The 25,940-nt window shown below is 39.8% G+C and overlaps 2 protein-coding genes across 2 annotated transcripts; one reads left to right on the forward strand and one right to left on the reverse strand.

Annotated features, from left to right (window-relative positions):
- Positions 1–20: 20 nt before the first annotated feature.
- LOC107802827 (uncharacterized) lies at positions 21–1,007 on the forward strand. Its single transcript, XM_016626406.2, has one exon. It carries the CDS (start codon positions 21–23, stop codon positions 1,005–1,007), a length of 987 nt encoding a protein of 328 aa, XP_016481892.1.
- A 2,628-nt stretch (positions 1,008–3,635) lies between these two features.
- Positions 3,636–25,260, reverse strand: LOC107802831 (formin-like protein 20). The gene is given in 18 exon segments (XM_075251564.1): positions 3,636–4,562; positions 5,438–5,504; positions 5,605–5,673; positions 6,351–6,467; positions 6,544–6,615; positions 8,798–8,892; positions 17,217–17,298; positions 17,373–17,423; positions 17,493–17,573; positions 19,703–19,744; positions 19,874–19,972; positions 20,644–20,715; positions 21,004–21,133; positions 21,212–22,605; positions 22,607–23,548; positions 23,645–23,866; positions 23,949–24,655; positions 25,052–25,260. Coding segments are annotated over 18 exon segments (4,467 nt in total). The 5' UTR covers positions 25,125–25,260; the 3' UTR covers positions 3,636–4,410.
- Between the last annotated feature and the right edge of the window lie 680 nt (positions 25,261–25,940).

Below are 25,940 nucleotides of genomic sequence, written 5' to 3' on the forward strand. Positions count from 1 at the left end.
CAAAAAATACCCAAAAAAAAATGGAAGATTACAACTCCTCTATTCCAATGCAGAGAACAACCAAAATCATCAGAAGATCAATCTTTAGTTTTCTGCAAAACTATCAATTCTTCACAACAACAGCAGCCTTTTTTGCCTTCCCTTTTGCAGCCTCATTTCTTTTACTACAATCATTCATCCCCTCTTCATCTTTCTTCCCAATAATCTATGAGCGTTTGCATTTACTTTTTGATGCTGCAGGTTTCCCTTCTTCTTCTGAATTTTTCACCCTTATAAATTCCAAGATTTCTCAAACCATTGCCATATCTTTTCTTGCATTCCCTTTCACCATTTCCTCTTTTCTTTTCAGTAAAGCTTCAGTAATTGAAGCTCTCAATTACTCAAAACCAGCCCAAACTCCTTCATTTTTTTCTTCCTTTTTTCCCCTTCTTCTTACCCAACTCTGCAACTCTTTAGTCATCATTTCAGCAAATGCAACTTGTTTTACTGTCCTATTCTTTGGTTTTAATCTTGTTGATTATGGCTTTGGGCTTTCATCTCCAAGATTAATTCTTTTGTGTTCAGCAACTGGAGCTGTAATTTGTTCAATCATTCTTGCCAATACTTTAATTGTTTGCAACTTGGCTTTAGTAATATCAGGAACAGAAAATATTGGAGGGTATATGGCAATTCTCAAATCTTGTATTTTAATAAGAGGAAGAACAGCGACAGCATTATCACTAGCTGTGCCTGTGAGTTTGGCTTTGGCTGCAGTTGAAGCTTTGTTTCAATACAGAATTGTGAGGGCTTATTATCAAGAAAAAACAGACCTTTTTTCTTTAGCTTTAGAAGGAATTTTCATTGCCTATATGTATTCAATTCTGCTGGTTCTTGATACAATTGTCAGCATTGTTTTCTACAGAAGTTGTAAAACGGATGAAGGGAGAATTTTGCCATATCAAGTTGAGATTCAAGATAGAGATGAACATACAGTTCTGAAGATAAAGACATTAGAGGAGTTCTTTTAAGGTTGTTCAGTGATTCAGCAGATTCTGTTTTCTGATAATAAAAAGGGTCTGCTCTCTGCAGGAGTAAATATGGTTTGATCAGAGGAAGAGATGAAGCAATTCTTGGGATTTAAAATGTATTTTTGTAATCTGCAGAATATACATTGATGTATGATTTACAACCCCATATTCTCTTTTTATTCTCTTTTTATGTAATGTAGCAGCTTTTCTGTATACAGTTAGAAGAAAATCCGGAAAAGACTCTTTGCAAACTGTTTATATTTGGATTTACAATGAAAAGAGAAAAAAAACGTGAATTTCTGAAATCAATTTGATTAATGCAAGGCTTACAGTCTAGTGGTACCGATAGGGTCAGAGCTCATCTCGGAAAATTATACTTTGTAAGTAGGGTAAAAAAGTAGAATCTCTTTTTTTTTTTGCATATATATATGAATTGTTAGAATCCCTGTGATATAAGCGAACATTTTTGCAATTTTTGAATCTTCTTATTAAAATTTTTGGCTCTGCCAATGTGTACCGATGAGAGTATCTCACACTGTGTAGGTTCGATTCTTATTGTCTCCCTTTCCCTTCTTGTCCCCAATTCTTGATGTAGAGTAAACCTTAAATTTGGTCGGCTATTCGTGTAACAATCCCATTTTTTTTAAAAAGGTTGCTCAATGTAAAATTCAGATAGCTTTTGTTTGAGCAAAGTTGAAGGTGATTGCTTGTATTGTACCTAAAGTTGAAGGAGGTTTCACTTTGCACAACGTAGCAGTCAAGCTATGTCTCTGGTCATATATACAGGGCCATGTCTATACATTTGCACATAAGAGTTCTAGCCGTGCAAGTTAGTCAAGGTTTTTTCCTTTTCTTTTTCTTTTTTTTTTTTTGGGAGGGTGGGGGTGGGGTGGCCGGGGGGGGGGGGAGTTGGTTAAGGTAGGACAAGACTTTCTTAACTTGTAAGAGAATACTTAGCAAAATTGACCACGGACATCATTAGCTGATGCCAAGTGAGCAAAAGCAAAGACCAAATGGTGAAGGATTTGCAGTTAATAATCCTTGGACGATTTTATTTATTTAGTTTTGGGAGTATTAAGAACTTCTTTTCTTTCAGATTGGGGAGTTTGAAGATCCTTACAGGTCTTTGGCAAACCAGACTTATTTATTTATCTATTTTTTGACAACAAGACCATGATCACCACTTGGGTTAAGGCTTAATGGCATTCTAGGACTGGTTTGACCAACATGTAGTGTTATAATATATACCCATTATTATGGAATTCCTCCACGTTTGAGCCTTGAAATAAAGGATCTTTCTGTAAAACACGCTTTATCCCTCTACTCGATATGAATCTGAATTAATCGGTAAACATTCAAATACCAAATTGTTAAACAAAAAATGAAATTGTTATAATCTATCACCTAGGTTGTTAACCTTAACTTGAGTAAGCCAGAGCCCATTAATGTTAGTAGGTACTTTTAAGTTTAACTACTTCAAAGAGGAAAGAGGTTATGGTTAGTCATTTGTGGGTAAAGACCTGCCTCTTCAGAATAACTTGGGCATGCAGCCTATTTTGCTTGATTCCTTTTATCTCACGAAATTCAGTCATAAAGATGAAGTTAGTTAAGAGTATAAAAATGGGGAGCTGAGCATTAAATGTTTTTTTCCCCCACTGAAGAGAGAGTTGTTACTTGTTAGTCGTTCTTTGCTTCGTTTGGAGCTATGCTCCTTGTTACGTTAAAGGGGAAAGTGGCTTTCTTCCAAACTTTTACTATGGAATTTAATCTAATCTATTATTTCTTTACACTATTAACAAAAGACTAAAAGTCAGTCACCTAAACCTTGTTACATATGAGGTCAACTTTCCCCATAAAGCTCATACCAAAGTACACTTGTTGCTACCGTAACTAAACCTCCTCCTAACTCCACTCAACTTATGAAAATGCACCTCGTGAGCTCATGTTCTTGATTTGAGAGTTAACTTCGCATTATGATCACAGGAATTTTATCCGTTGTATCAACAGTGTCACAAAATTAGCTAGCAGTTATATTTTTTGAAAAATTACATGTAATTAGGTGATTTTAAGGATATGAAAAATAGTTTGATAACGTTACTGATATAATTCTGGGCGGAGCCCTTCCAATACAGTCGATCCATGTTTTGACGCTCCAAAATTCTCTCCATATCGTGTGAATTCATCAAATGTCGCCGATGGGACGATTGCCCCAGATTGAAGGGGTGTTAAAATGCACATCCCATTTGACAAAATTCGTTCCCTATTCGACACCCATTATTCTTACTGGTAAACAATAACTAGTGATTTTCCATAGAGCCCCCTATGTAAAGAATAAAATAGAAAATGCTTTTCAAAGAACAACTATTAAAAACATCAAAGATGGACATCTTTCGTCTTAAATTCGCCTTTTTGATATTGGAACCTGTATCCCCCTCCATCGACAAGGCACTTTTTACTGATAATCAACTTCCCTACAGAGCCTTAAGCTTGCAATGGATCCCTTAAATTGGTTTAAACTCGTTAATCCAAGCTCCTTAAACCAAGTAAGTGAAGCTAAGAAATCTTGGATTAGATAAGCTGCTTGAGCACAAAAAAAAAAAAGTCAAGACCTCAGATAACCAAGAGGAATAAGGAAATGCAGACTTCTCTGCCATTAATGAATGAAGATATTAGAACATTTTCCAAAACTTGAATCTTGGAAAGAGGGGAAGCTAATCCTACAGCCTGCATAGTGATATTTGATACATTACTATTGCTAAAGAACCTATCCCTATCTTCTCCTATGCTTTCTGTACAATCAATTTCGTGGTAGGTTCCCATCAAAAACTGATACAGCAGGGAACCCATTTTTCTATGTTACAATGAAAAGAATCAAACTTTGAATCTAGATACACTGGCTAGGCTTTATACAAGCTGACGTAACACTTTTAATTTACAGTTGACATGGCGTAATGGCGGTCAATGGTGAACGTTGTCATTGTGGCAACTACATTTTTTGTGCCACCGAGTCCATCATGTTCGCTCCATAATTGCATATCCAAATCCGTGGTCTTGATTGCAGCATCTGCTTAATCATGTAGCAAATCTCTCCAGATGGATAGCAATCCTGCCAATAATAAAATCAAGGGGATTGATTTAGGGAGCAACAGGCTGCTTGCATCATCCAAGAGCTCCGACAATGATGTGTCGGGTTCAGCTTCCTATCTGCAAAGCATTTCACTGCACTTCCAGGGGTTCACAAGCCTCAATATTCTTTCTTGAACCCAAAGAATGCCACAGCACTTGCATTAATTTTGGAGGCTTTTGGTCTGTCTTTGGAAGATATCCTCAGTTAACATGGTTAACCAACAGGCATGGATTGTTCGACACCCAATATTCACTGAAACAATGAAATCGTTCCCATTCACTTGATACCCTTCTTTGTTAAATTAACTCCTTTGGCATTCTCCATTTCAGCCTCCTTCTGAGCTTTCTTCCTTTCTAATTCAGCCTGCTTCAAGTTTTCTTCGTGGGCTTTGCGGAACAGTCTCACAAAATTTAAGAGGGTTGCAGTGACTGTACAGATTGTCAAACAGATGAACCAAAGAAAAAAGAGGAAAAGGTTAGCAGCCGAAAATCCAGAGCCATCAAAGGCAAAAGAATACAAATGAGAACAGGGAAACATGAAAGAAGCAAAGGTCACAGATCCATCAAATGCATCTCATTGAGGTAAAATGCAGTAATATATACAAGTTCTTGAGTAATCATCAACATAAAATAAAAAAGAGGTGCTTCATGCTTATTCATATGCTGGAAATAAGTCTTAAACCACCAAATGATCAAGGCTGATTACTGCAAGCCTCCACATGATATATCAAAAAATTACCTGACATCGGAGCAGTGAAAAATATAAAAAAACATTAATAGAGTACCGACATTTTTAGTTCACTATCAAAATTACAATTGGTGTAACTATTAAATCAAGATCAATCATAACAAAATAAAAGTTGAGTAAATTCCATCCAGTAAGTACCAACTCGTCAGAGGTCAGGCAGGTTAAACTGCTGGGTGTTATTGGCAGCTATTCATCACATTGAACCAAATGAAATACTTAAATCCCCACATACAAGATGCATAGCTTCATTGGATCATGTTCGATCAACCAATCTCATAAATTAGCATACTGATTAAAACTCCAGCTCTAACAAAGAGCTAAATAAAGGCAGTCATAACTTTCCATAAAATCATGGAGCAGTCTCTATGTCCAAGAGAAATAACACTGAATTAACTTTAACATACTTAATCATATCTTGTAGTTAGAATTGTAAATGTGAAGGACATTAATGAAACAAAGTATAGTTCAAAACTCTTGAAGGGGACAACTTTCATCCGCTCAATTTTTCCAGCACGGAGTCAAGGAAAGGATTAAAAATATATTGTACATATGTTACCTTGCTCAAACGGACAGCGGGCAGGATCCTCGCCGAAATATAGTGCAATTGCATCAGCATTTCTGCCCTGTGCATCAGTTATGACAATTAAACATTATGTAGACATATAGGAAGATGACTCTGCAGTATGATATAGCAAAGCGATAATAAAATGCAAAGGAAATTACCGCAACAGAATATAACTCCTTGACAGAACCAACCTCTACTTCAGCCACACCAACGAATTCCTTTAAGGTCTGATTTGCAGGACAAAAGAACAAAGTTGTAAGGACCAAAAGATTTTCTTTTTTCCACCTTTTCTTTGGGGAAGGTGAGGTAGTGCACTTAGTTTTCTAATAATGATAATAGCATGCTCCAGAGTTAAATGAATAAAAACAAAACCATGTATGCTGTTCCCTCAACCCTTTTGTTAAATGAATAAAAAAAATAAAGGAAAGACACGAGACAAACAGTAAAACAAAGTCATCCAATTTCCAGAGTTATAGAAGAGATGACAGAGGAATTCAGGCTCTCTTCATCAACAGGTATGTGGAATTTTACAGTGGCAGCTTTACGCCGTAATGAAGTTAAAATATATCTTGATTCACAATCTATCCATCAGATCAAGAAATAGTCAAATACCAAATGGAGATATTAAAACTCGGGGGAAAACATAAGATACAACAGTTTGATAAAAGACTAAATGGATCTTTTTCATTAAATTCTTAAATCTCACAAGACAATAGGAGGATATTTGAAGTCCTAGAAGTGCTGTTCAAGCTAGAAGTAATAGCTTAACCTGATTAACAAAGGAGTGCTCTACACATCCTAACACCATGTATAGTTGCATACATAAGCAAATAAAACTAAGACATAGTTTAAAAGAAATATGACCACCATTTTGATCAAAAACAAAATACAACCATCATAATACCTTACAAAAAATTTCAGACACAGGGCCATCAGTCTCAGATGCCTCCAGTTCCTTTTTAACTTTTTCCAAACCCTTGATGATTGCTTGCATTTCTTCAGCCAAAGACTTCAATTGTATCTGCAAGGAGAAACGGATTTCTAACCAACCTTGATAAATTCAAGGATATATCATCATAAAGAGATAAGACAGTAACCTTTGATGCAGCTTCCAGGCTTACAAGATCTACATGAAAGTTTAAAAGTGCTGGTGACTTGGCAGCAAGAACCTGAGAAAGAGAAAAATTACTAACACCACACTACCTGAGATGGTCATAACCGCACCTGAATTCAGGCAGACGGATTTAAGGAGGCCTTTATCAAATGGAATAGTATTCTCAAGTAGATGAACAAATACAACAACAACAACAACAACAACAACAACGACCCAGTAGATGAACAAATAAGTAAAGAAAAAAGAAAAAACTTCTCGTGACAGAAATGTCCAGACAACTAAAAAAAGAGGCATCTCATACAAGTGAATAAAACTAAGAATAGTAGGAATGGCAATGTTAAACCCTTCTTTACAAACAAAAGATTGTCTATAACCAATGTATAAGAGAAGAGGAGTAACCTTTTAAGTAGTGTGCCTTAATTTGAAAACTTTTTGACAATATTGTGATACATAATCACTCTTGCACCAAATAATGCCTAAAACTATAGAGCTTCGGCAAGACTCAGCTAACTATCAGATGATAGCCAAGGATCGTAAAGGTATAGTTTGAGGTTCATATTTCCAAAATATACATCTCAAGAAGAGCTTCTATAGAAAGTTTGATCACACTTGAGCACTTTTTATTTTTTGGGGTAAGGATCACACTTGAGCACTTACGTGCCGGAATACAGTGATATCAGAATCGTTTTTTAGTTTACCTGATAATTTCATTCAGCAGAAAAGAGTTAAATTCATTTATTATCTGTTATCGCCTATTTATATCCTTAGATATCAAAACAAAAGGCAGATATGGCGAAAAGTAAATGGATGGACCTGCACCTACTTGATAAAGAACACAGATACCTCAAACAGGCCATCATAATAAATATATGTTTCTTAAATAAAAAGGCCAAATCAAAGGTGCTCCTACTGAAGAAAAATGGACCACAGATAACCAGCTTCGGCACTTTGAATACATTTTTCTTTCATTGGCTTCACACAGGGGAGCTACCTAAAGAGCACGCCTTTTCAGCATGGTAAGTTACTTCAGTGAATGATGCAATGCTGCTTTTATTATTATGAACCAATAAGGTATACATATGTGCAAATACCATTCATAATCCCTGATACAGAAGTCCCTATATCACATCAATGGTTTTATTACATCCAGGCTCCATAACAGGACGTACTTTTCATTTCTGGAAAGAAGATACCAAATCAAATGCAGACCGTGGTGAGACGCATCTTGAACCAAAAAGAGGCTGTCGTTTGAAAAGTTGGATTTATTTAACCCCTTCATATTCCTTGCGCCCAGACAGTAAACTACTTAACTCTGTTTCCAAGAGATGCCATTCTGTAAACTTATTACTCCCTCTGTTTCAATTCAAATGACACACTTTCATTATTAGTCCATTCTAGAAAGAATGACACATTTCTATATTTGGAAATAATTTAACTTTAAACTTTTCATTTTACCCACTTTACCCTTGATGATAAGCTTTTATAGCCACAAAAGTGTCATAGCCCCACAAAGCTTTTGCCCCTTAAGCTTTTAGGACCACATGTTTCAAAAGTCTTCTTTTTTTTAAAGAATAACTACATCATCTAAATTGAAACGGAGGGAGTACTAACTATGAATAGGTATATAGCTAGATATAAAATTTATCCTTTCTGGTCTTTTATGCAGTACCAAGTAAACTAAGGACAGACCACCAATGTAATACTTCATTCTTTCAGTCCCACATCTACCATGTAAAATACTTGTAACTAAAACAAAACATGCATGACATCATTTTCAACTATAGAACCTCCATAGCAAGCCCAATAAAATGTATACACGCTCGCAAATACATAACTACTGAGCTTGACCAAAATAGGAAGACCACATATGCATCAAATTCATCAATCTTCTTGCGCCAGGTTTTTCACGGAGCATTTCTTACTAAGCGATTGGGTTAAAATGACAACATTTTCAACCATTGCTAAGAGCAGCTTGTAAGCCATCACAGCTTTTCAGACAATCTTTATGGTCCTCTGAAAATAATCTTCTTCCATAGTGCTTTTCAGATAGCAACCAGTGGAAAGGAAAATCAACGCATTGGAGAAGATTCAACACCAACAGTGTTTTCATGAGGTGATTTTGATGAAAGCATGATCCAAGGGTACCATTTTCAAAGGATAGTAATTGGAAAGAAGACTGAAAATGTATAAATATGCCATTAGAGACAACAAAAATGAAACCGAGGGTACATCCACACCTTACAAAGATAATGCATGAGTGTCATCTTGTTGTTCGTAGCACGTGTATCAGTGAGCTTCAAAAGACTGTCCAGCTTAAATCCAACGGCAGAACCTGAATTAAAGAAAGTACAACTTAGTTTGGAATTCTGTATTGAAAACTTCAAATTGCTGGACCACATACATTACGACATCCATAGTATGCGATGAGGTACTTAAGTTCCACCGGAACTATATTATATCTTAAAAAAGCTCCAATTGGAATAAGTAGCACAATAGATCCAAGAAGTTGTGTTAGATACTCCCTCCATCCCAATTTATGAGCACTATATTATATCTTACTGGGCACGGAGTTTAAGAAATAAATCAGAACTTTTGAAACGTGTGATCTAAAACAAATCATAGACATTTGTGCGGCTGTAAATCCTCTCATTAAGGATAAAATAGGAAGTTAAAGTTAAATTGTTTCAAAATAAGGAAGTATGCCATTCTTATTAAGACGGACCAAAAGGGAAGTACGACACATAAATTAGGTCAGAGGGAGTACAAAATAGTTGCAACAACTGAATTATCCATGTTAAGGCACAAAACATTTACTCGCTTTTAAGTAAGAACATATGCTTGAGTTTTCAAGATTCCCAAAAGGCAAAAATCATCTAGCTCAGGAGCAAAACTATTGAGCAAAATTTGTTAACACTCACTTCCATCAGATGATATTGTATTGATTGACGAGACGCGAGACGGTGTGAACGCGCAATTAGAGGTTTGGAGGCAGACCCTGAAATCTAAAGGTTTCAAGTTGAGCAGGACCAAGACAGAATACTTGGAGTGTAAGTTCAGTTGCGAGACTCAAGGAGGGGTAAGGGAGGTGAGGCTGGACTCGCAGGTCATAGGAGAGGGAGTTTTAAATACCTTGGGTCTATTATTCAGGGGGATGGAGAGATTGATGAAGATGTCGCACATCGTATTGGGGTGGGATGGATGAAATGGAGACGCGCTTCTGGTGTTTTGTGTGACAAGAAGGTGTCACCGAAACTTAAGGGTAAGTTCTACAGAGTGGTGGTCAGACTAACGATGTTGTATGGAGCTGAGTGTTGACCAGTCAAGATCGCTCATGTCTAGAAGATGAAGGTAGCAGAGATGAGGATGTTGAGATAAATGTGCGGGCACACCAGGTTAGATAGGATCAGAAATGAGGTTATTCGCGACAAGGTGGGTGTGGCCCTATTGAGGACAAGATGCGGGAAGCGCGGTTTAGGTGATTTGGTCATGTGAGGAGTACAGACGCCCCGGTGAAGAGGTGTGAGAGATTGACATTGCAGGGCCTACAGAGAGGTAGAGGTAGGCCAAAGAAGAGGTGGGGAGGTTATTAGGCAAGACATGGCCCAGCTTCATCTGACCGAGGACATGACCATTTATAAGAAGGTATGGAGGTCGAGGATTAGGGTAGTAGAGTAAGTAGTCTAGAGTGTTCATAACAGTAGTATTGGCATGCAGTCTCGCTTTCTGTTGGTAGTAGGTTTTTATGACTAACCGTTGTTTTCTTTCATTGTTAGATCACCTTACTGTCTTGTTTTTTTTTTCTGCATTTATATGGCTTTTTGGTACTGTCACTTCTTGTCTATATTTTCATTAATGTGGTGCTTATGCTTTCCTGAGCTGAGGGTCTATTGGAAATTAGCTTCTCTATCCTCACAAAGTAGGGATAAGGCTTGCGTACACACTACCCTCCCCAGACCCCACGGTGTGGGATAATACTGGTATGTTGTTGTTGTCACTTCTGATTAATGTTGTTGTTGTCACTTCCATCAGATAAAACAATTTGCTAATCCTCTAATTGCCTTGGGACAGCTAAACAGGAGGTAACATAGTTCATATATCAATCAAGGGTCCATTTGGTACCCATTTTAGCATTTTTATTCATCATCCACATAAATACTAAATAGTCTAAGCAAAACATTTCTGTATATATTCTGTAACAGTAGCCCCACAATTATGAATCTCTCAATGTATTTAAATATTTCATTTGCAAAATAACAAACTGTAACAACAATGAATGAATTTAATGACTTGCTTTAATAACTTGTATCCAGATTTTCATCACAAACACATATATTTTGGAGAAAAAGTTAGAAAGAGAAGGTCTGACTTCTCTCTAAAAACTTTTCTTTGGCTTTTTCAAACTCTTTTCAAAATGATTCTCTTTCTGATCATCTCTCCTTTACTTTATTGACATAGTTGGTAATCTTTTCTTTATTTCTAGCGAGAAATCTTTTGAACTAATCGACATTGGCGAAGGTTATGACAGGTGGTTTTCTTTCACGGAGCGCAGGAGGGGTTTCACTAGTAGACTTACTATTGATGGGGAAAATCTGCAATGGGTGTGTGATGCCATGATTCAGGCCTCTAAGGGGAAAGGGAATCTCGGAAGAAAATGGGGGAGGAAAATTCAAGCATACTCATACAGAGTTTTCCAGAACTACAACATTCATGGCAGATTTTTAAGGATTGAAGCCTGGCTCGGGGTTAAAAGGGATGCTATTATTATCCCAGAAAACGATTACAATCAGGGATGGGGTGATATTGCTAATAAAATACTTCGTTTTCTGGGAAATTTCTCGGATTCAAGGTTCAACCTGGCATGTCAGCAGGCCAAATCTTATATGGAAGCAGCAAAGATCCTTCAATGGCCATCTGGTGATGTTCAGAATGCAGCTCAACAGAGAATCGAAGCTTGTCCCTCATCAGAATGTGTCAAAGCTCAATTCCTCTCAAAGTGTCTTGTTGGTGTCTTCAATGATACCTTTAATATAAGCCCCAACCCTGAAGTGATTCAGAAGTGGTTTATAAACAGGTGGAAAGTCACGGCAGGTCTCAAAGTTACCCAGATAAATCACAACATGTTCCTATTTGATTTTCCCTCGAAGCAAGAGGCGTTTCGCATTAAAGCCGGTGAATGGTTCAGGAACGGTAGACACCTATCTCTTGATCGGTGGTCTCCAGTGTCGGGTTTGGACATGGCTATCAGAAAAGAAGAACATACTTGGGTAAAAGCTTTTGGGATTCCACTTCACGCATGGTCTCAAGATTTTTTCACCATCATCGGCGACCTCTGTGGTGGCTTTATAGCCATTGATTAAGATACAAAGGGAAGAAGTCATCTGTCCTGGGCCCGCATATGTGTCAAAAATACTGCCAACGATCTTCCTCGTATACTAGAATCACCGGTGAGTGAATGGACGTATGAAATTTCGATAATTCCAGATGCTCGTGCGAACTGCGAAGAAATCCGGCAATATATTGAACTCCGGCTTCGGTGTTAATTCTATTTCGATGGCAAAGGGAAAAAGTGTTGTTGAGATGACTGATGGGTCAGGCCCCTCAAGCCAACAAAAACCTATTCCAATCCCATCTTGTAACCAGCACGTGGTGGGCCCTGTGGCTACTTTAATTTCAAAAAGGGGCTGTAAAACAGGGTAAAAAATTTAGGGGCCCCTCAAATTTATTAGGCCAGCAGACAGAAAGATTCTATAATGAAAAAGGCCCAAAAAAGAAGAAAGGGCATTTAAATAGGAGTCAACCCAAAACTTTTTGGAAAGCAAAAGGGTTTTTTATATTAGGGCCAAGGATTTATCTGAGGCCCCAATCTTAAACTCAGAGATTATTCCAGAACATCCCAGTAGCTCTCTTTTTGATTTTGCACCGGGTGTCCGAGTCTCTTTGAGACCCGACTAATCCCGGGGGTGCACAGGCCCTCGGCAAGGAGTTTCCCGCAAGTGCACCACGGTTAATTCAGGTTTTACCCAGTCCGATGGCCCTCAGAAATTGTCTGCACCCAGTGGGTTTCGAACTTGAGACCTTGAAAGGGAGCAAACCCCAAGGCTCAAGTCAATTGCCACCAGGCCAACCATGAGGGTTTCATCCCAGTAGCTCTCTTATGCTCGATACTCTTCAAACTACTATAGGAGACCCCAATTAGAGCTCAGATGCTGACGACGAGGCTGACCCTCCAACAAATTTCAGCATAATGCTTCACCAACAAAATTTGATGTCACAACCACTGCATGTACATGATTATGAATCTGATTTCTCGTCTTCTTCACTTCCTCTACTGCTCTCATGGCATGAGAATGGGTCGACTTCAACACTGGTTATCGAACCGGCAGTGATAGATACATCAAGGTGGACAAAGCTGATAATGGTGAAGGCATGCAAGGCTTTTGGGGTGAATGTTGCGGGATTGGAACACGAGCTGCTTGACATCATCTTAAGAATGGAGGAAAGAAGGCAGATTCAGCTAAAACACAAAAACTTATCAAATCCTGTTAAAAAACACAGTAAGAAGAAAGGGGAAACAGAAATAAACAAGCTGAAATGTGGGATCAATTATGAAAGGATGAACAAAAGAGATAGGGGGAGGCACTACAAGGCTTTTTCTGAATGAAGCTCAAAATCTTGAGCTGGAATGTGAATGGGTTGAATGATAACAATAAAAGGGGTACTCTTAGCTCATCGGTTCGCAAGTGGAAGATTGATATTCTTTGTGTGCAAGAAACAAAAATAGAGGATTGGTCTGTTAATCTCTCCGGACAGATTTGGGGTAACAGGTGGGTTGATTGGGCAGAGCGTAAGTCGTGGTACAAGGAGGGGCATCATAATACTATGGGATAGAAGACGCTGGAATTGTTTGGAGGTACACCATGGGACTTTTTCTATTTCAAGCATATTGGAGAGCACACAAAAAGAGTTCAGATGGTACTTTACAGGGATTTATGGTCCTCACTCCAATCAGGAAAGAGAGGACATGTGGAATGAATTGGCTGCAGTTAGGGGTATCTGGAGTGAGAATTGGGTGGTAGGGGGAGATTTTAATGTTTGCAGATATGAGAATGAAAGGCACAACTGCATTAGAAGATCCAGAGCAATGAGGGGTTTCTCTGATATCATTCAAGACCTGGGAATTATTGATTTACCTCTCCAAGGTGCCTTCTACACATGGTCTAGGGGAGAAGACATTTATCAAGCCTCTAGAATAGATAGATTTCTTATATCCCAGAGTGGAATGAATGCTTTAAGGATGTGAAACAAATTGCCCTTCCAAGCGTTTTTTCTGATCATAAACCTTTACTTCTGGAGTGTGGGGACTGGGAGGTGAATCCATCTTACTTCAAATTTGAGAACATGTGGTTAAAAGCAGATGGTTTCATGGAGAATATTGAAGAGTGGTGGAAGAGTTATACCATACATGGGAGTCCAGACTATATTCTAATTCAGAAATTGAAACTATTGAAGAAAGACATTTCCTGCTGGAATAAGGAAGTTTTTGGCAAGGTTGAGTCAAGAAAGAGTAAAGTTTTAGATGAACTTTTAGTGTTGGAACAAGTCACAGAGAATAGGGTTCAAACTGTAGAGGAAAAAAGCAAAATGTTCGCTTTAAAATTAGAATTTGAGCAAATAGCAAAAGCTGAGGAGATTTCATGGAGGCAGAAGTCCAGGTGCCTATGGCTCAAGGCTCAAAGAAGGAGATAGGAACACCAAATACTTTCAACGAATTGCGAACTCCCGTAGAAGAAATAATTGCATTGACAGACTTATGATTGATTCTGAGATTATCGAAGATAAGGAACAGATAAAAGGGGAAATTCTGGATTTTTACCAACAACTATACACTGAGTCTGAACAGTGGAGACCCACAGCCAGTCTTGATGATCTGGAAAGAATATCAAAAGAAGACAAATCATGGTTGGAAATTCCTTTTGAGGAGGAGGAGGTCCTTTCTACTATTAAAACATGCTCTCCAGATAAGGCTCCAGGGCCAGATGGCTACACAATGGCATTTTTCCAGAAAGCATGGTTGATCATTAAGGAGAGGTGATGGCTGCCCTGAATTGCTTTCATCATAATTGTCACATGGTGAAGTCTTGCAATGCCACTTTTATAGCCTTAGTTCCCAAAAAGAAGGGAGCCATTGAAATCAAAGACTATAGACCAATCAGTTTGATTGGTAGTGTTTACAAAATAGCAGCCAAACTACTTGCAGAAAGGCTCAAAGAAAGTGGTCGGTGGTCTGGTTTCTGGACATCAGAATGCCTTTATAAAAGGCAGACAGACCACTGATGCAACCCTCATTGCAAATGAAGTATTAGACTGGCAATTTTATGCAAGCTAGATGTAGAAAAAGCCTTTGATAAGATGAATTGGGCATATCTTCTAAATGTGCTTAGGAAGATGGGATTTGGTGACAGGTGGATTAAATGGATAAAATTTTGCATTACCACAGTTAAATTCTCAGTACTTGTCAACAGAAGGCCATTGGGATTCTTTTCCCCTCAAAAGGGACTTAGACAGGGAGACCCTCTCTCTCCTTTCCTTTTTATTCTGGCCATGGAGGGCCTTAGCAAGATGTTGGACAAAGCGAAGCAGCTACAATGGATTAGTGGCTTTCAAATGGGCCTTAACACTGGCCCATCTCTCTCAGTATCTCATTTGCTTTATGCAGATGATACTCTGATCTTCTGTGGGGCTGAAAGAACCCAAGTGCTATACCTTAACCTAACCTTGAATCTGTTTGAAGCTATTTCGGGTTTGCACCTTAACATGGCAAAAAGCACTATCTACCCTATAAATGAAGTCAACAATGTGGAGGAACTAGCTGGAATTCTATGTTGTCACACTGCTACATTACCTACTACATACCTCTTGGTCTACCTCTTGCAGCAAAACATTTGAAAAGAAGCTAGCTTCATGGCAAAGGCAGTATCTTTCAATGGGAGGAAGGCAGACACTTATCAACAGTGTGCTAGATAGCATCCCAACATACCTGATGTCCCTCATATCAATCCCCAACAAAATTTTAAAGCAGCTTGACAAGATCAGGAGAACATTCCTATGGGAAGGAGGCAGCAAAATTCATAAATTTCATCTAGCCAAGTGGTCAAAGGTAACCATGCCAAAGTATTTGGGTGGCCTAGGCATCAGAGATCTTTCCATCCCAAACAAATGCATGCTGATGAAATGGCTATGGAGATACAATCAAGAGGAGAACTCACTATGGAAAGAGGTGGTCAAGGCCAAGCATGGGTCCGAGAATCATTGGTGTACTAAGCTGTCCAAAAGTCCATTTGGGGTCGGTCCATGGAAGAACATTAGGAAGCTTTGGAGTGAATTTTCCGGGAACTCCTACTTCAAATTGGGCAATGGCAATCACATAAAGTTCTGGAAAGATAAATGGTTTGAAGGATCCATCCTGATGTTTGACTTTCCTAGCCTTTATCGGATAGCTCAGAATCAAGATTCCACTATTTCTCAAAATTGGCAAGACAATAGTTGGCACATTCTTTTCAGGAGGGATATGCAGGACTGGGAGGTTCCACAACTTCAAAATCTGCCGACAAAATTGGATGGCCTCTCCGTCAAAGAAAATACTTTTGACAGTATAAGGTGGGCGAGTTCCAAGAATGGCCTTTACACCGTTAAAGCAGGCTACACTTACTTTTGCTCCACCAATGAAATCATTGATAGATGACCTTGGAAATACGTCTGGAAGACCAAGCTACCTACAAAAATCTCATGTTTCAATTGGATAGTCCTAAATGAAGCATGCCTAACACAGGACAATCTCAGCAGAAGAAGTTTTCAACTGGCCAACAGATGTTATATGTGTTTGCAGCAGCCAGAATCCAACAGGCATCTCTTTCTTCACTGCCCAGTTGCAGCAGCAGATATCTGGTGTATGTTCTTTGCCATCTTTGGTTTAAGCTGGGTCATGCCTCAGAACATTAAGGATACGTATGAAAGCTGGTCTTCATGGAAAGTTGATAAATCCATCAGTAAAGTATGGCAGATGATCCCTTCTTGTATTTTGTGGTGTGTTTGGACAGAAAGGAATCGCAGATGTTTTGATGGGATATCAACTCCAATATACGCACTTAAGGCTAGATGACTTATATGGTTATATAGTTGGCAGAATTTAGCTCTTGTCAATTGTCCTATTAATTTTTTTGGACTTCGTCAGCTCTTTACCTTTAGCCTAATTTTTTGTCTATAGAGCTGACTATGTCTTTATGTATCTCTCTTTTGTACTTCTTGCATCTTCTTGATGCCTTTAATAAAATTCTCTTACTTCATCAAAAAAAAAAAAAATTGTATCCATGATGAGAAAACCACCACTTTAGGGTAAAAGCACGTAACCAACTCATTTCGAAATAGAAAACTCATAATAAACAATTGAAACCTCTAGTTATGGTATTTCTCCTTGTTTATCTAGTCGCGCAATAGTGTACTTAATTTATAAATTTGAAAAGCCGCAAGCTCCCAATGGAAGCAATTGAGTTAGTCACACATGATATTCAAACTTTCCAGCATTAGTTCATATTAAGAAATCTGAGATTACAAAGAACTCAAGAGGAATGGAGAAATTCCAGCTACAAAAAGTCTTACCTCTAGCAGTTCCCTGGTTCAATGTATTCCCTAAATACAATATTTTCTTCAGTATTTCCTTCAATTTGAGAGAATATCGGACCTGCTACAAGCACTGAGTTATACTAAGATAAATAGGAAAAGCAAAGAAGAGAAATATAGAACCTAGAAAAGTACCTCTTCGCAAGCAGAGTTCACAGTGTTTAAGCTTTTTTTGAAGTCCTTGACCTGAGATAAAGCTAATCTCAGATCATACTGATGATACTTATTTCAAAAGATTACTAGATACAAACAAACCTGAGAGTTGAACTGGATCTTGAAGAGAAAAACTCTTAGTTTTGACTCTACTCGAGGCACCTTCATCAGCTCCAGAAAAAACTGAAAGACAAACAATATCAGACTTACCACCGATGCATTGGGATTCAGAAATATGGTATCATATTACCCTGAAAATCAGTTGTCTTTTAATCTTAAAGAGCCAGCAAGGCAGGGAAAAGGCACCATAGTTACAAGAATGTTCTGAAAATTGATAATGGAACTTGCAAATCTATCATCAACAAAACCAACAGCACTCAAAAATATTCTACAGCTAGACGACAATAATATAACAGGGTACAAGTCATTATCATGAATATCTTACACGTTCCAGCCTCTCAAATTAGTTCTCTGAGACACTGAATATTAAAAATGCCATCACTTCTCACCCTGGAATAGTACAGGGTATCGTGATAATCCGCACAGAAGCCAAATTTAGCTTGTGCTTCATTTGTTTGGTATGTTTCACAAATTTTGGTTCTTGTGGTGGTTCTTTAACATATCAGACAGAAACCACCTATTTGTAATTAAATATTAATAAAAGCATTACATAAAGTGGCACAGTGATAAACAGGTGATAATCGACAGAGAGATACAAGGTTGAGACTAAGTAAAAAAGCAATTTTATTCCTTCTTTCTTCTCCTTTCTCTTCAGCATTGTTTAGAAACCTTTCTTTTGTTCTTCACATGGTCGAGGATGTTGCTACATTTTTCCAGATCAGCCAATCCATTTTCGCTTTCTTCCTTAGTTCTTTCCCTTCTTATCCAACTACTCATAATCCAGCCAACCAATTACATCAATGTTGTAAGACCTTTTCTCATCTTACATCCCCCATCCGCCTCTTTTCTCCCTTCTATCTCCTCTTCGGCTCTTCCCCCACCCCCCCCCCCCCCACACACACACACACAAAAAAAAAAAAAAAAAAGGTTTCATAGGAAAATATCCCCAAAGGAATATATATCTCCACAGCTACCATAAGATATCCCAAGTCTTCCAGACACTGGTGAAGATATTATTTTCGGGCACAGACAAGAAACAGCAGCACATTTTGAGGCTAACCGCTGGAACCAATAACAGCTAAGATTCAAATTACAATTGACAGGATAAAATGTTCAGATTTTACAACCAAAAAATTGGAATTTCCTATCATCTATTGTCTGAATTTAAAACTCAGCTGTGAATTCTTTTGAAAAGAATCTGGTACAAGTGTTTCAGCAAAGTTGAAGCTAAAAATGTAAACATCAAGTCAAATTGAGGGACAGGTTTTGCGTTACTTGTTTATTTATAGCTCAGCCAAAATTCGTTAAACTGGAATTCAGTTGCCACACTATATGGGTGAGAAGTGACAATACCAGTAGAGTTTTTTTTTTTTTTTTTTTTGGGGGGGGGGGGGGTGGGGGGGGGGGAACACCCTCAACCGACACAAGATATTCAATATTCCACCCTGGTTCACCAATCTTTCTCCTAAAATCTGGAAGAGCCAGATCCTTCCTCACTCAGCATTAATTCATTCCTCATCTTGAGCATTGCGCTATTAAAGACAGTCTCACATGCAATCAACAATATCTACCTTCCATGCTTTCTTTATCAAATAGCAGAAGATGGTGAACTCCAATTTCAGTAATTAGTAATTACTAAATCATATACCAAAGCCAATTTGCAAATAGGTCTACCAAGGAACAATTCTGCAGTTAAAAAATTCTTAATTTGTTGGGTTAGGTATTCTGCAGCTAAACATTGTGAAGGAAGCGTATTTGTCCTCTTATGCTTTTCTTACCCACTCCAGTTCCTCTTCAGCCAAAACAGAAGCAGAAGGGATGTTTGCATTTATTGATGCTGGTTAATGGTAAAAGAAGCCTTTTGTTAGTCAGAGTGCACCACTTTAAATTGTAACACAAGGGCAGTTACCTTGGGTAACGCAAAATAAGACTTATGTAGTAATACTACACCATTTAAGGTCCACGCATCAGCTAAAAACTCACATGCACTATTGGGCATCAATTTTTAATTGCGAAACACGGGTTCTGCAAAAATAATCTGATATTTTCCCTGTTTTTTCACTACAACAAAATACATATGGCAACATATCACCGTAAAGAGAATGGAACTTGCAAATGAGGATTATCTAACAAGAAATAGAACTACGATGTCGTGGGACTGGGGAGACAGCAAGAGAATATGATTAGCTAACCTGTTCACACTTTCCCAGGAGCTCCCTGTCACCAGTGTAATTCTGAGCAGTTGTAATAGCAAATATTCAGAAGAAATAAGAGTGGAAAGATCAATTAATAGAGACAGGAGGAAGAGGAACATGAAAACAAAGTTGCAGCCACTAGAATAGCCGCAGATTGCGTAAGCTCACCTTGAGAAGTTCCATCTCATCCTTTGTAGGACAAAACTTGATAAGATTCTCCACCTGATCAGCATCTAAAATTGACTCATCCATTGCGAGCGCAGCTGCCTACAGACCAAAACCAACAACCTCACTTCATTTTTTTGATAAGGTAAGGATAGGTAAACCAACAACCACACTTTAATGGGTGAGCCGATAGCAAGCAAGCATGAGAACCTTTAGAACATCAAGCAAACTAGCAAGATTATGTAGAATAAAGATATCACTTAGGTCAACCAAATATGGTACATTAAGAACTAGCTGCTAGATCGACCAAATATGGCCCAGTAACTATCCACAAGGAACACCATATGGAAAAAAATTTCCTTATTCATACTTCTGCGGTCATTCTCACCCTAACTTCAGGTTCTACAAACCTTTGGCTTACCCAGACAAAGAACAGGCTCTAACCGGCAATTTTCAATATTGTTTATGATCTGCTAAACAGAGCCAAAAGAGAAAGCAGAAAAATGCAGGTAGCCTAACAGCTGAAAGGAAAGTATCACAAGGTCTAAGCACCTTTCCTTGTGTCCTGGTAAGACTACAAAGCATCTCAGTTAACAATGTGTAGCTGAGGATTCCAACAGCATTAGAAATTCATTTTCTTTTTTTGGATTGAAACAGCACCAAAAATTCTCCTTGTCTAACTTCCGTTGAGAAAGAAAAAATAAAAAAGACAAGCCTCTTTGAGAAGAAAAGCAAAGGAGAAAGGAAGATTGAAGAATAGCACCAAAACTCACCATCATGTCAGGCAGTGGCATTTTCACCTTTGTGAGCATAATTTCAGTATTATTCGCCCTCCTTAAGTCAACCTACCAAACAAAAAGAAAAGAAAAGAATTACTTAAAAGGAGAAACATTAGTAAACTTGCATATAACAAGGAAGAAAATATAATTCCTTCTACCATCAAAACCCAATACACAGGTAAAGCAACTACAAGCAATCATCTAGCAGGTATCAAGGCACAGGTAAAAAGAAACATGAAATGAACGGGCAAGTAGAAGCCAGAAAGACCACAAGAACAGAGAATTGGGTCCGTATCACTCAGAACTCTTTACAAATGGCCTACTAGAAACAGGATATTATATCACATTGATTACCAGGTGAACTCTATCAGGTTTAGATCCAACAGACTTCCTTCGGCCTCCAGATTTGCCACCCGCATTATCTGACTTGGGGACATTAGCAGAGAAAAGAGTCTCAAGTTCTGATACATCAAATTCTGGTGACCTGGATTTGAAGCAAAAATATTAATAATTTAAGACTCAAGTACAAGCAATAACAAACTTCAAAAAGCACGAAACATACAATTGAGGCTCTCCGTTTCTCTGCAGTTCATCCCATAAGCTTCCTTGCAGTGCCCTAGTTACCTTGCTCCAATGCAAAGGCTTTAAGTTAGATCTTCGAGGAGCTACACCACCAGCTGTGCGTGAAAATCCCTGTGTTCTCCCGGGAGGAAGGCCTCTGCCAACTGCCCCAGGTCCTTTAGCGCCAAATGGTGGTGGTGGGGGAGGTCCACCACCTGGAGGTCTTGGAGCTCCTGGAGGAGGAGGTGGACCAGGTGCGCGTCCTCCCGGAGGGGGTGGGGGAGGTGGACCGGGTGCGCGTCCTCCTGGAGGGGGTGGGGGAGGTGGACCAGGTGCACGACCTCCAGGAGGAGGTGGAGGAGGTGGCGCTCCCCGTATTGGAGGAGGTGGTGGAGGAGGGCCAGCGCCAGGAGGAGGTGGAGGAGGTGGAGGCCCCCGTGCTCCAGGAGCTGGAGGTGGAGGGCCACCTCCCGGAGGAGGTGGAGGCCCCCATGAAGGAGGGGGTGGAGCTCCAGGCAATGGAGGAGGTGGTGGGGGTACAGAGCCACGCAAAGGAGGCGGTGGCGGTGGTGTTGGTGCTCTAGAGAAAGGAGGAGGGGGTGGAGGAGGTGGAGACGGTGCAAATGGAGCGTTATATAAAGGAGGCGGAGGAGGGGGAGGGGGAGCATTTCTGGAAGGAGGTGGGGGTGGTGGAGGAGGAGCATTTCGCAAAGGTGGTGGGGGTGGTGGAGGTGGAGCAAATCGTGAGGAATGTAGAGGTGGTGGTGGCGGAGGGGGAGGTGGTGCTGAAGAGCCAAGTAAAGGAGGAGGTGGTGGTGGAGGCGGAGGAGGAGGAGAATAGACAGCACACATAGGAGGTGGAGGGGGAGGAGGTGGTGGTGATGGTGTGGAAACCCCAAAAGTAGCCAATCTTGGTACAGTAGATGCATATATAGGTGGAGGTGGAGGAGGTGGAGGCGGCAATGAACTAGATACTACTTCTGAGGAAGTTCCACACCCTCCACTTGACCAAAGGGGTGGTTGGGGGGGTGGCAAGAAGACCCTACCAACATTTAATACACTGGATGATGTGGGCGGAGGTGGAGGAGGAGGTGGTGGTGGTGGGATAGGAGAAAAGTCAGCCATCGGAGTCATCCTCAAGCTAGTTGATGGCGGAGGTGGAGGGGGTGGGGGAGGTGGAGGAGGAGGTGAAAAAGACTGGACATTACTTGAAAGAGACAGAGATGGCGTGCTCAGAGGTGGCGGGGGAGGCACGGTCGGAGCTGGTGGAGAATTGGAGGCTGGCAGAGTAAAAGAAGCTGTCAAAATATTGCTTTCCAGCAGAGACAAAAGTGGAGTTGCAGAAGCTGATGATGAATTAGTTCCTGCTACTTCAGCATCAGGCGTTTCATGAGATGAAGTGCTTGGCGGATCGAGAAGATGGATGAAGCTGCAGGGCCTGCCTGTCAGCTAATTCAGGAGCAGAGACTGTAGCAGGACATGAGGAGTCTTTACCTGGAACACAACCTGCTTCAGCAGAAACTATAGCTTCTGAAGAAGCTCGAGGAGATGGTGACTTTGATTTAACCCCAGATTGAGAATCCTTGGCGAGAGCAAGCACAGGAGGAGCACTGTTATACCTTGATGGTGGATATGCTACATGCATTGAATTAGTGTAAGAACCTTTGTTAGGTGGGATCCACCGGGACACTGCATTTGGCTTTGCCTGTCGTGAAACAGTGCCCTGGGGTTCCTGCTGTTTCGATTTATTTTTTGGACCAACGCCATCAGCAGAAGGTTTTGAGTTGCAGAATGATTGTTTCTTTAGAGATGAGACTGTCTTATCACTTTTTTGTTTATTAATATCAGCACTCATCTTCTGTTGTACACCTTCCCTCTCCAACTTCTTTTGTTTCAGAGTGTCTTCCTTATCTTGCTTTTGCTCCCCATCTTCTGATGGGCCACAATCACCAGACATTAGCGGTTCTGATTCCATCTTGCTAGAAACATTGGAAACTACAACCTTGGAGGCTATAGAATTGTCTCTACCTCCTAAAATGTTGGTTTCTGATGCAGACTTTCCTTCTTGCTTGTGATTTACTTCGTCGGATGCACAATCTTGAAATGCATGATGTTCCACCTCCTCTTTCCAGATTATTTCGATACTATCATCATCCTCCAAACTTTCCTTAACAATGTGGGGTCCAGATTCCCCCCTTCCATCCTGTCCATCAACAGCGTTGCTGAATATCTCTTCGACTTCAAAAAACTCCTCAGGTGAAGCACCTTCAGTCCCATTCTCATCCTCACTTGGCACTTCTTCAGTGGATGGAACAGCATCAGGATCCGAAAAGAGCACCTGGTATATATATGAGTATGCTTCAACTCTGACAATATCATGGTAAACATTAAAGAGGGGAAATAAGATCCAAAGTCAGAGAAAAAAATACCAGACCTCTGCTTTGAACCCTCTAGGAAATTGGTCTTTCGCATCCCACAGGACATCAACTTCATCACGCATTAACATCAAAACATTTGAGCGAATAAATGTGGTGTGGAACATGACCCTGAACATCATTTCTTCCCTTACTAGGTCATCTTCCAAATGAACACACTCGAGAACAACATCTCCTTGGACACGACAACGGATGTCTATTTTCACCAGTGAACACTCTTCCTGCAGTGAGGAGTTAGCAGACAACTTCATATTTCAGCTAACTTCTTCATAAAAGTCCCACCATTTTAAAGTTGGGGATTACCTGTCGGTAGAAGCGGGCATGTTTTTTTGTCTTTGAAGTTGAAAAGAGTAGCTTAGAGCTCCTATTAGAGGTTGTTGAAGCAGGGTCCTGTCCATAAACGCGAGCTACTGGTCGGCAGCCTCTCCCACCATCAAATAGAGGAGGAAATCTAAGTATGATGCAATCTAAAGAAAAAGGTGTATCTGATGGCAGCCATTCCGAGCCAAAATTCTTTCTGGAGATGTACTGGAGATATCTAAGCTGAGATGGTTGCGGATTCAGAGGTGACAAAAGATGGAGAAGCTCCCTAGGAGCTTGCTTGTACACCATTTCAAGAGTCTTATGCTCACCAGTGTACTGTTTTCTGTACAAAAGAAGGCCAGCAAGCATAAAAGCAAGTACAGGCCAGCCTCCCCTCTCACAGTGCATTAACAGGACATTTTGCTGGCCCTCAAGTGAAAGCCAGCTCTCACTCGAGCGCAAGAAGTGGTGGATCATCTCCAGAGGCAAAAGTGGACACCCTTCATATTGCCGAGGATAATCCATCACAGTCATATCATACTGGGACAATATGTCAGATATTTGGCTCCTCCTATCACCTTCTCTAAAGTTAAAAACCATGAAAGAAGAATCTGCATAGTGGTCCTGCAGCTGAGCTACAATCCCTCCCATATATGTCTTGTACTCATCTTCATCCAACACGTCCGTGGAGAAGCAACAATCAAACACTGCAAGTACGGAGTACAAACAAAAAGAAGACAGAGCGTCAATAATTACACTATCAACCTGAAGAAGCTATTGCTCTGACGTACTGCCAGTAATATGGTTCGTGAAGCACAATAGCGGCCCAACTTAGAAAAATAATATACTCACTTCACCTTCTAAGCTAACTTAGGCTAAGAACAAGGTGAGACACTAAAATGTAGGGTACTAGGTTTAGACATTTTTCACAGGAAAGTCTGTAATTACAAATGTAGCTAATAAGTGACTCCGTAATTGCAGAGAAATGTCAAAATGGTAATATGCTCGACCAAAGTAAGTCCAAGTAAAATGTAGAAACAAGTATAATACTTGAAGCACGCACAAAATTATAGAATTCTGGGCGGAGAAAAGGAGGAGCTTACCGTAGACCCGCTCAGAGATCTCAAGAAGCCGATCCGGCGGCTTCCTATAGAAGAAGCGTCTGAACAGCGCCATTTAATGGCGCTGTTTCTCCCCCGGTCCGATCCAAAACCCCCAATTTGATATACCTCCACTCTTCACTCCAGAGTACCCAAATTGATACCTACAACGGATCTCTATAAAATTCCCAATTCAACAGCACAATTGATCTCACAGTGGTAATAGTTTAACTTACTTCAAAAAAAAATCACTTAACTAAGTACAAGAGTAACCAGAATGCAAATACAGGTGGGTCTCTTTAGCTCAAAGCAATTTGAAATGAAAAAGAGCAGAATTCTCTAGAAAACTCCGAGATTTAGAGTAGAACAAGTGAGCAGTAGATGAAGTGAAATCCAGGTGAAAATGAGTATGTAATTTAGGGTTGAGAGAGGTAAAACGAAAAATCAGAAGATTTAACGGGATTAGATGAGAATGCGGGATATGATCGTTGCCATTGTTTTTAGGAAAGTCACATGGAGAGAGAAAGAAAAGCGAGAGGTGGGGGAGAAAGAAACGTAGTGGACTGAAAAGTTAGAGACTAGTCGTAAACATACAGTAACTGTTTACTCGGACCCGACCATTAATTATGACCCGAACTTGAAACTGGTTTCGACTTTCGATTGTTGTTGTTCCTTGAGGAAAAAGCAGTATAGGGCTAGTGTGTATGTACACGTGGCATATATGGACACACAAATGCCGACGCAGAAAGAGAGAGATAAGGATTTGGCGCGTACGAGTTCGGACAAAAGCCAATTTTAACTCACATGCGTCACAAAAAGTCGAAAGTACCGACCCGACTGAATCGGGTCTCTTTTTCTCTTTGTCTGAATTTGGGTTATTCGTTTCCTTGTG

Source organism: Nicotiana tabacum, chromosome 4 (genome assembly GCF_000715075.1).
Source record: "Nicotiana tabacum cultivar K326 chromosome 4, ASM71507v2, whole genome shotgun sequence".
In the NCBI taxonomy this organism is placed as follows: Eukaryota; Viridiplantae; Streptophyta; class Magnoliopsida; order Solanales; family Solanaceae; genus Nicotiana; species Nicotiana tabacum.